Source organism: Euphorbia lathyris, chromosome 3, assembly GCF_963576675.1.
Source record: "Euphorbia lathyris chromosome 3, ddEupLath1.1, whole genome shotgun sequence".
Classification (NCBI taxonomy): Eukaryota; Viridiplantae; Streptophyta; class Magnoliopsida; order Malpighiales; family Euphorbiaceae; genus Euphorbia; species Euphorbia lathyris.
In genome coordinates this window covers 61,447,993-61,459,189 of record NC_088912.1, presented here as the reverse complement: position 1 = coordinate 61,459,189, position 11,197 = coordinate 61,447,993, and the positions used below count along the sequence as shown (strand labels likewise).

The 11,197-nt window shown below is 35.0% G+C and overlaps 1 protein-coding gene across 1 annotated transcript; it reads right to left on the bottom strand.

Moving 5' to 3' along the window:
* Window positions 1-8,135: 8,135 nt before the first annotated feature.
* Window positions 8,136-10,668, bottom strand: LOC136221822 (N-alpha-acetyltransferase MAK3). The gene is made up of 4 exons (XM_066009273.1): window positions 10,261-10,668; window positions 10,050-10,173; window positions 9,452-9,507; window positions 8,136-8,530 (listed from the first exon to the last, which is right to left on the bottom strand). The coding sequence occupies exons 1-4, from the start codon at window positions 10,456-10,458 to the stop codon at window positions 8,285-8,287; spliced, it is 624 nt and encodes a 207-aa protein (XP_065865345.1). The 5' UTR covers window positions 10,459-10,668; the 3' UTR covers window positions 8,136-8,284.
* Between the last annotated feature and the right edge of the window lie 529 nt (window positions 10,669-11,197).

The following is an 11,197-nucleotide window of genomic DNA, read 5'->3' as shown; positions in this document are numbered from 1 at the left end:
AGGTCCCTTCGGTGCACGTCGGCCTTTGCCTTTAACTTTTTATTTCACTCCTCAAGAGTTTTCTTCACCTTTTGGTGCATTTGTTGATACTCGTTAACAAGCTTATGAGCGGTCACAATCCCCTTATCCCCTTTCGGAAGCTCTACCATATCGAGAGTATAATTAAGAGTCTTTGTATATACCATCTCAAAAGGCGACTTCCCCGTTCCCGAATGGATGGCCCCATTACAGGTGAATTCGACTTGGGCCAACACTAAGTCCCAAATACTCAGTTTATCCTTGAATTTGCTCTTCAAAAGGTTTCCCAATGTCCGGTTGACCACCACGGTTTGCCCATCAATTTGGGGATGAGCATTGGTATTAAACTTCAAAGCCGTATCAAATAGAGACACAAAGTTGGCCAAAAATGACTTAGAAACTTAGTATCCTGATATGAAACAATGTTTTTCGAAATCCCATACAATTTCACTATCTCCCGAAAGAAGAAATGGCAATTGCCGAAGCGTCGTTGGTCTTCCGACACAGGATGAAGTGTGCCATCTTAGAGAATTAGAAGCTCGTACAATCTCACTATCTCTTGCGACAGATTGCAGCCTTATAGCTTTAAACAAAGTTTCATACTTATAACAAATTATTAATTCATAAAGCAATTAATTAATTAATTATGAATTTCAATCTATATAGAGATCTTATTTCTGTAATGTTATTTTTGTCATAATCAAAACTTAATCAAAATTGGATTTTGTTGGTCCCTTGTGAGGTTAGATTAGTTCCAAAGGGGGGGGGGTGAATGGAACTATTGGTTAATTTTAACCCTTTATAATTTTTCCTTTTATAGTTCAATAGCAAGAACAGAGGCAAACTTCGGAATCATAGGCAAGTTCAGTCTACTGAGTTAATCAGTCTATTGAGTTTGATTATGCTTCTGACTTATGCGCTCAAAGCACATCTCGTTTAGTAGAGCTTCTGAATATTCTTAAAATAGATGATGATTAAGTATGAGCACAATATCCAGAGCTTATGTGTGAGATATATAATTAGAGCAGGCAATATTCAGAAGTAAATAAAGGCAGAGTTAGGAAAGAAGTTGCTCAACAAATTTATACTGGTTCAGCCTCCTGCTTACGTTCAGTCCTCATAATTCTATCTTTTGAGTTTTAATCCACTATTGAACTCTTTCACAGGTAGAGCACAAACCTTTATAATAGACATGGCTTAAGCAAGGTACATTTATTTACAACAACACTCGACTATTTATTTCTCTTGTTACTTACTTATAACTGAAACAGCAACAGAGCTTCTGATTTACAATAGAAAATGGTTATGATATAGAAATTAGTTGAACTACTCTCTCTCTATTGAATGTACACAAATATGAAAATGAATGTGTATAGCAATTTGCTCTAGTTCTTCACTTGAAGATTTTATCTCTTTTCCGCATGAAGATCAGTTGTGAAAATGAACTTTTGAGTTGGCTTTATAATGGAACATTTGGAGAAGACCATTTGAAATTCAAAAGAGACGTTGGAGGGAAAATCCTCTTCTATCTTTTATCGTCTGATATGCTTCTAACCACTGTGCCAATTTATCCATAGGAGGAAAGTTGTCGTTTGACGAAATCAAGCTTTTGTCGATCATTGAGTTGCGCGTCAATTGATCGCCTTCCGACTTCTTGTGTTATAGACTTCCGGTCTGAATCTTTCCTTAAATGGTTGATAGAGAGAGACGTTTATATTACAGGGTCTTCTGTCTTTTTGCTTCTTTTGGAACGCCTTGAGTTGACTAATTGTCAACATGATTTTGGTTCTGGTTCTGGGTTATGGGGTTTGGGTCAGAATTAAGCCTTGGGCCTTTAATTCTTTTAAGGCCTTTTAAGTTGTCTTCAATGTATGCTTAAGTTAGGATAAACCCTTAACAAACACATTAGCATAAAACAACTTAATTCAATTTTGAAATTAAATATCTTGAGGTTCTGATTCCTTAATAGTTAATTTTTGTCATAATAAAAAACTCTATGAAAATTGTGTTTCAACAGGTTTCAACAATTTTAACACCTTGAAACCATGTAACAACTACTATAAATGAATACATGTTAAATATGGTACTTGGATGTGTCAAAACATATTATAGTTGCAATTTTATAAACAAAACATATTATAGTTGCAATTTTATAAACAAAACATCTACAAATCTTGAAGAATTTGAGATTTCATATATAATAGAGTTTTTGAATTCTACCAATCCTTTTGGGTTTTCTAATCATGAGCTGTCACTTAAAATAAACACACTGGTTATGCTTTTGAGAAATATTAACCCATCAAGACTTCGCAATGAAACTAGATTACTTATTATGCAATTAGGAGAAAGAATCATAGAAGTGTATATTTTGACATGCTCTTTTATTGATAATAGAGTATTCATGCCACATATTACACTTAATAACACTGTTAAAAAATTCGTTTATTTTACAAAGTATATAATTTCCTATTAAAATTTGTTATAGTATGACTATCAATAAAAGTCAGTGGCAAACATTTACGCAAGTAGGTTTGTTTCTAGATGAACCATGAGTGTAATTTACCCTGCTTTATTATATAGGATGAAGTTGCAACTATTTCTCAACTATCTTTTGTAATTGTTTATTGGCCTAATACACAAATAACCCCCTGAACTTGTCCAAATGTTGCAACTGCCCCCTCCAACTTTCAATTGTAACAACTTACCCCTCAAACGTGTCCAATTGTAAAACATAACCCCAAATTGTTGACACTGCCTACAATTGAAGAAACACGTGAAATACAAAAGCTGCAAACGCTCGTGGAATATGATAATCAGATCTTTAGACCCAAAAAAATCAGTATTTAAGTAATTAAATCCTCAATTCTTCAACTTATTCTTCTTGTTTTTGTTATTGCTATTCGTTTTTTAGTGATTCTTGATTCAAAATTTTGAGATATTATGTGGGTGAAAATGTGTTTATGTGGAGAAATAGCTCCATTGAAGATTTCATAGCGTGATACGAATTCGGGGAAATATTTTTACGGTTGCTTCAAGTACGGGGTAAAAAAAATCCTAATTTGGGGTTATGTTTTACAATTGGATAAGTTTGAGGGGTTATATTTTACAATTGGACAAGTTTGAGGGGTAAGTTGTTACAATTGAAAGTTGAGGGGGGTAGTTGCAACATTTGGACAAGTTCAGGGGGTTATTTGTGTATTAGGCCTTATTTCTTTATGTTATTCGTACCTGAATTTACTTATTATAATATTTTATTACAACTATTATTGATCTATTTTGGACGACTTTCTTAAAAATAAGATTAAAACATGAAGTGAAGCGATGGTACCTTCTAATTATGTTTAATGTCTAAATTTGAAATCGAAAAATTATTGTTTTTGAAGTAGATATATTGAATTTACATGGAGATATCGAGTGTGAAATTGCTTTGCATTTTAATCTAGATTTTGTGCGTAGTTTGAATTTTGGTATGGAAAGAATTTTAGATCGTTTGGCTCAATAACATATAGTGTTTGATATTTTAAAAACATCGTTAATGTTTCTTTCAATTGATTTTATAATATTCTGCAAATAATTCCGGTGTTTAGTATTCTCCAAATATTTTCTAGTATTTAGATGAATTCCTAAATGAAATAGGTTAGGGTTGGATCACTTCATATTTGAGTTAAGTTTATAGGTTGTGTGTTACAATAAAAAAAAACCTATAAAATTACATTTAATTATATATATAGTTTTGGTTCAACCATAATTTGTTTGGGAAATCAAACTGAAAACCTATAAAACCAATAATCAAAGTTTCTCAAATAGAAAACCGAATCAAACCAAGCTTGTTTTTAGGTTAAATTTTTGGGTATTTCTTTTCAAATGTTAAATTTTTAGGTTAAAATAAGCATTGACTCAATTCATTATGACCCAACATAGGTCTTTCCCTTTAATTTATCTTTGCTTGTGAATGTGATTTTGACGGCGATATGAAATAAAGTATACTTTTCGAAAATATTCAAGAAAGTGGGGCTATTTAGAGGAGGAAAAGTACCATTCATTATGGTGTTTGACACATCCAAATACTTTAATGAATAGAGACCTGAAAATTGATCTCATATTTCCTAAAATTTTGTAGCTTGAAATGTTTGAGCAATTCTGATGCAAATACCAATCAACATGTTCCGAGAGATTGAGAAGATGAAGCCAAAACTTTCAAAGTGGCAGCTACATCCAAACAAAACAGAAACTTCCCTAAAGTGACTCAAATGTCAACCAACCAAAAATTAATGAGCAGATAAAATGAGAATGAGAGGATAAGACTCGTGGAAAGCGCAAAAGAGGGAAGATACAACAACAACAAAGCCTTAGTCCCGAAATAATTCGCGGTCGGCTAACATGAACCATCATATACAACCGTGAAATCAAGTCGTGTCAGCGACACAAATTCTCTCCATCCACGATGTCTTGTCCACTACTATATTTTCCTCAATCCCCAATAAATTCATATAACTCTCGATCACCCTTTTCCAAGTTTGCTTAGGTCTTCCCCTACCCCTCACCACTATATCCATTTGCCACTCTCCAGTCCTCCTAACCGCCGCATCAAGCGCTCTTCGTCTTACATGGCCAAACCACTTTAGTTGGTTTTTCCTCATTTTATTCTCAATAGATGTAACCTCTACTTTTGTCATAATTATTTCATTACTCACCCGATCCTTTCTCGTATGACCACACATCCATCTCAACATACGCATCTCCGTCACCAACATCTAATGAATGTGACAGTGTTTCACTGCCCAACACTCCGTACCATATAACAACGCTGGTCTGATTACCGTGCGGTAGAATTTTTCCTTCAATCTATTGGGCATGTCGGGGTCATAAAGGAAACCCGTAGCACTTGTCCACCTCGACCAACCAGCTTTAATCTCCATCTACTTCTCCATCCGTTTGCATAATAGACCCTAAATACCGGAAGCAATCCAAGACTTGGACAACTCTTCCATCTAAGGTGATTGTCCCTGCCTCCATACTCCTATCGTCGCTAAACTTACACTCCAAATATTCTGTCTTACTTTGGCTCAACTTAAAGCCTCTAGATTCCGAAGTTTGTCTTCATAGTTCCAACTTCCTCTCCACGCCTTCTTTCGTCTCATCAACCAGCACAATATCATCTGCAAACAACATGCACCATGATATACCATCTTGAAGTGAACTCGTTAGTTCATCCATAACGATGGCAAAAAGAAATGGGCTAAGTACGGAACCTTAATGCACTCCAGTCGTAATAGGGAACTCTTCAGTCTTCCCTACACCGGTACGTACAATCGTGCATGCTCCCTCATATATGTCATTTATGATGTCAATATATTTTCGCGAAATGTCTTTCCTTATTACGACCCATCAAAGTACTTCTCTTGGTACCTTATCATATGTCTTCTCCAAGTTAATGAAAACCATATGCAAGTCTTTCTTTTTTATTTCAATAGTGCTCCATTAATTTTCTCATTAGATGGATGGCTTCCATAGTTGATCTTCGCGGTATAAAGCCAAACTGGTTTTTCGAGATCTTCACCGTCCTCCTTAGCCATTATTCTTTCTTTTTATTTCGATAGTGCTCCATTAATTGTCTCATTAGATGGATGGCTTCCATAGTTGATCTTCCCGGCATAAAGCCAAACTGGTTTTTCGAGATCTTCACCGTCCTCCTTAGCCATTGTTCGATCACTCGCTCCCAAAGTTTCATAGTGTGACTCATTAATTTGATTCCTCGATAGTTGGCACAATCTTGGACATCGCATTTGTTCTTATACAAAGGGATTATGATACTTTTCCTCCATTTTGATGGCATCTTATTATTTCTCCAAATTTTATTGAAGAACGTCGTCAACCATTCGATTCCTCTCTCTCCCAAACATCTCCAAATCTCGATAGGGATGCCATCAGGTCCTACTGCTTTCTTTAATCTCATCTTATTTAATGCCATTTTGACTTCACCTTTTTGAATTCTCCGCATGCAGTCACGATTTATCATATCGTGAGAGATACTTATATCTCCAACATCTTGTCCGCGATCTCCATTAAACAAGTCATCAAAATAGGACCTCCATCGTTCTTTGATATCCTTATCTCCAACTAGGACTTTTTGGTCCACATCCTTCACACATTTAACTTTTTTGAGATCTCGCGTCTTCCTATCTTCATCCGAGCAATTTTATATATGTCTCTTTCCCCTTCCTTCGTATCCAATTTTGTATACAGATCCCGATTCACCTTTGCTCTAGCATCTCGTATGACTTTCTTTGCTTCCCTTTTAGTCTTTTTGTACTTTTCGTAGTTCTCATCACTCCTGTATTCCCCAATATTTTATAAGATTCTCGCTTACTCTTTACTGCTTGTTGTACTTCTTATGTCCACCAAGATGTGTTACCTTTAGATTCCCCTAGAACTTCCTTCGCTACTTCCTTTATACTATGTTCCATCTTAATCCATATCGAATCTATATCTAAATCCATATTTCAAGTCCAAATATCTTTTGTGGCCATCTCATCCACAAATTTTTGTTGATTCTCCCCTTGCAGTTTCCACCACTTAATCTTAGTCTCCACTTATGGTGTTCGTTTTCTTATAGATCTCCTACTTCGAAAATCAAGCACCACTACTCTATGTTGGGTTGTCGTACTCTCACCAGGGATCACCTTACAATCAATATAACTCTTTCTCCAAGCACTCCTTACTAGGAAGAAGTCAAATTGGCTCGCATTACCGCCACTCCGACAAGTCACTAAGTGGGAGGTTCTTTTTATAAACCATGTGTTCATGATACTCAAATGTCAACCAACCAAAAATTAATGAGCAGATAAAATGAGAATGAGAGCATAAGATTCGTGGAAAGTGCAAAAGAGGGAAGAGTAAGAAAAAAAAATCAAATTAAATTACATCCATGGTTACTAAACTCTTTATCCATTTTAACATTGTCATAATTAAACTTTAATTCTTAATGGTATAACCACCGAACTTTACACTTTTTAATATTAATGGTCACTCAATTTTATCTAACTCCTCAAAATGACCGTTAACAAACTCAGAATGAAAATATTCAAAAATTAAAGTTGTTTAGAACGACATTTACCATAAGACCACATTTTTTATTTTCCAAAATCACGTATTTTGAAGCTCTCTCCTAACCAATCAACACGAACTCAAAACGGAAATTTTCAAGAATCAAAGTTTCTTAGAATATTATTAACTTTTCAAATTTTTTATTTACACTCATTTTGAGGCGTTGAGTGGACACCTGTATTAAAAAGTGTAAAATTCAATAGCAATACCGTTAAAAATTGAAGTTTAATGGCTAAATTTACCCAAGAAAAAAAGAATATTTTATATAAGTTTCACTATGCTTTTCCTTACAGGCCATGACACGCACCAGTGGTCGACTCCCGACCTGGCAAGAAACCCACATTTATCATGCTTGAACACTAGTACATTTTATTTTTTTACAAAAAGAAAAAAAAAAGGAATTTAGATTATGTAATTTTTCCCATAACATTGGTAATTGCTGCGTCATATTACATGAGTAAATTGAAGTTACATTGTTGACATAACATATCATATTATGACACTCTTCTGCAGCATACTTCAAACAAGCGTATGTCAGCAGCATACTCTAAACAAGTGTTCTGCTATTTTACTGATAATCCATTACTCTGTAAAGAACCAACAACAATACTCTGTACTGACCAACTGAATTTGATTAGATCTAAACTTATTAAAATCCTAAAAAAAGAGATTAAAATAATTTCAATGTGAGATTATAATAAGTCTAAATCTAATCTAATGGTGAACACCACTACTACTTTAAAATGAAAGACAAAAACCTCAAGCCGTTTTTTTATGTACTTCTTTTCATATCATAAGCAACAAAGTAAAGACTGTTAATGTAGATTAGGAAGCTGACCCACCAACAAGATATCACCTTATACTTACCCTCCTGTTAGCTCTTGGAAATCAACTTCTTCAATGCGTTTTGTTCCATAATTTCTTGCTTAAAAGCAACTCAATCAATAGGATCTCACAAACCTGAAATAATGTGTATCATTCCATAGAAGCCTCAGCATGTTGTCAAAATCTGCAAATAATTATCAGACTATACATCTTACAGAAAAATTCATGTAAACATTTATCACAATTAGCAATACAATGAATAAACTCAAGTTTCATGTATGGCAAATTAATGCTCGCAAAAGGGGAGGCAAAAATTTCCGTTCAAAAATATGGTTTACAAGCTGTAATTGGGTAGAGAAGACTCTTCCACACTTTGATGATCATAATTATGCCCCTCACTATCTTCTATGCTGGCTGCCTTAGTAAGTAAGGGGTGTATGTGTTGGGGGAATAGTAACTTCAAGCGGAATGCATCAACTCCATTCAGGTAGTATCGAAAGAGCCGTTTTGCTCTGATAAAACCAAGACGCCCATATAATGCAAGTGCTCCTTTGTTGGTGACTTCCGCTTCTAATGTCACCTTCAGAAAATAAAAAGAAACCAAATTAAAAAAAAAATGTGATGCACCGTGAATCAGCAGTGCATTTTACTAATGAACCGCATCTTCCCCATGCAAAAACAAACTGGCATGCAAAAATTTAAAAGAACAGGTACATTTTAACTTTGTGACAAGAAAAGCAAATGGAAGGAATAAGTAGATCATTTTTCCCTGAGAAGTCTGTAAAATACCTGATCAATACAATGCATGAAGAAACAGCAAAACTTTGGCTGTATTGATATTCTGAATGACTCAGATATGGAAACAATTCTAGTATCAAACCAACTCAATTAAGTTTCTTCTAGATTTATCTTCTCTTGATAGATCTATACTTGTTGCTTAATCTCCTATTAGACATAGGCCCTAGAAACATTGAAAAACTCCTTGAATAGTAGTTGTGAATGGAAATTAAAAATTAGTTAATATATATCACCATGAGACTTGGTCTCAAAAAAAAATCCGCTTAAAAAATCAAAGAAATGATAAAGGTTTCGTTTTTTACCAAGAGAAAAGAACAATAATAAGCCTTTCCCCAAATGATGACATGAAATTCATGATGCACTGAAGTTCAGACCGTACTAGTTCTGCTAGTATTTCTCTGAAAACAAATAGTAATCGCTCTCAAAAATTGATTATGGTTCAAACTCCTAAAGAGTTCATTTGGAGAAAAACTTCAAGTTCCTAACTTGGCAGCAATAAGTTCAATTAGAGAAGAACATCAAGTTCCCAGCTTGGCAGCAAGAACTGCCCTGGAAGCTGTTAGCAAATGAATAGAGTTTGACTACGTGGATTTAATAAACAGGGGATAACTCTAGTTCAACCTATTATTTACAATAATAAGGTTTATATATAGGAAAGAGATTAAATAGACCTAATCTGCTGAAGTTATAACAGAGATCATACCTCTTCGCATCCAGATTCCATCATCACTTTAATACATCTAGTAACAAGTTCAGTGGCTGCCATTCAAAGAATTTCAACTTAAAATGATGAAGATACTCATAATGATCAATAAACACAACAAAATAGCCATCAAATAAGCATATGTATGTAATGTGATTTAATTGTTGTCAAAATCAATCAGAAATTCAAAACCTACTAATCTTCAAATCTTTATACCATTTAATACAAACGACTTCAACCAATTCCTAGAAGCAAAAAAGGTTTCAGTGTAAAGGGAATCTATATGGTTACTTTGTGTGAAACAAAGAAAACTTCACTTTTGTCAATAATCAAACAAGAAGAATGGAAGCGAACTCCATAAAGGGCGGCCCGGTCGCACTAAGCGTCCCCGCTGAGCGAGGGTCCGGGGAGGGGTCCCACAAGGGTGTCCTGGGGCATGGCCTACCAATTTATTTGGCAAGAGTCCGCTCCTAAGATTCGAACCCGTGACCTGACAACAATGTTTACCATTGCGCCAAGGCTCGCCCTCCATATAGAGATAAAATTGAGAAAGAGCAAAAACGATAGAAAAGATAGAGTTGAAAAGGAGAGGATTTACCAATGCCTTTTCCTCGATAAGGTTTGATTACCACTAACATAGCAATGTAGCCCCTGAATGTAGTGTTTCGATGCTCCCCCATCTTGCAAACCACAGTTCCCACACATTTACCTTTGTGAAATGCCTAAAAACATAAAACCACCATGAATTTGAAATAACACACGAAATCTGTATTTTAATTTTATATATGGAAATATAAAAATAAAATTACCAGAAAAGAGAGTTGAGGCCATAGATAGACGAAGTAACGATACGTAAAGATGGAGTAAGGCTCACTGAGTTCTTGGTCAACAAGACCCATGATTAGCGGCAAGTGGTATTCACCGCCGTAGCTTACGTATTCTATCTCGGAAGCCTCGAATTCTACCTTTCTCTCCCTTTCAACTTCAACTTGGTTACTGTTTTCCATTCCTTATCGCTCGACGACAGTGAATGTTCCCTCTGAGAGGAGCTGCAGCCCGTTGACGGCGAGGAGCAAGGACTGATTTGGGACGGAATCAGAAGCAATTGGGCACATCATACGGCGCCTAAGCAAAGTTGTGCTTAATGCGCTGTAGCCCTTTGCTTGATTTCCGCTCCGAAACGGCATCGTTGCACCCATGCCACTTTCCCTCTAATTGAACACTGCCACTGCCACTGCCACTGCCAACTGGGACTGGACCCATCGTGCGTGCGTCAACAATATACCCAACTACTATCATCAATTCAATTCTATATAAAAACCAGCCGAATTCCTAGGGTTGTGAATAGGCATGTTAATGAGTCCGTTTGTCCATTCAATCCATCCAAACCCGCATTTTGTGAATTGGGTTTGGACATGCATATTTATTAATGCGGGTTTGGACATGTATATTTATTAGGAAAAATTATATAGAAATTCATATTTTTATAACTATTTATAACTATGTCAAGTTATAATTTTGGATTATATCAAACTAGTAAAATCATTACTTTTAATATATTTTAAGCATTAGAATTTATAAATTAGAAGTCTAAAATATATTTTTTAGAATTTATGATTTATGAATTGGAGTCTAAATTTTTAAACTATGGTGTAAAATCATAATATACAGAGAATAGTGACATATTAAGAATTAAGTTTGGTGATATGACTTAGTTGTAATTTTGTACTTAATTATGATATATTT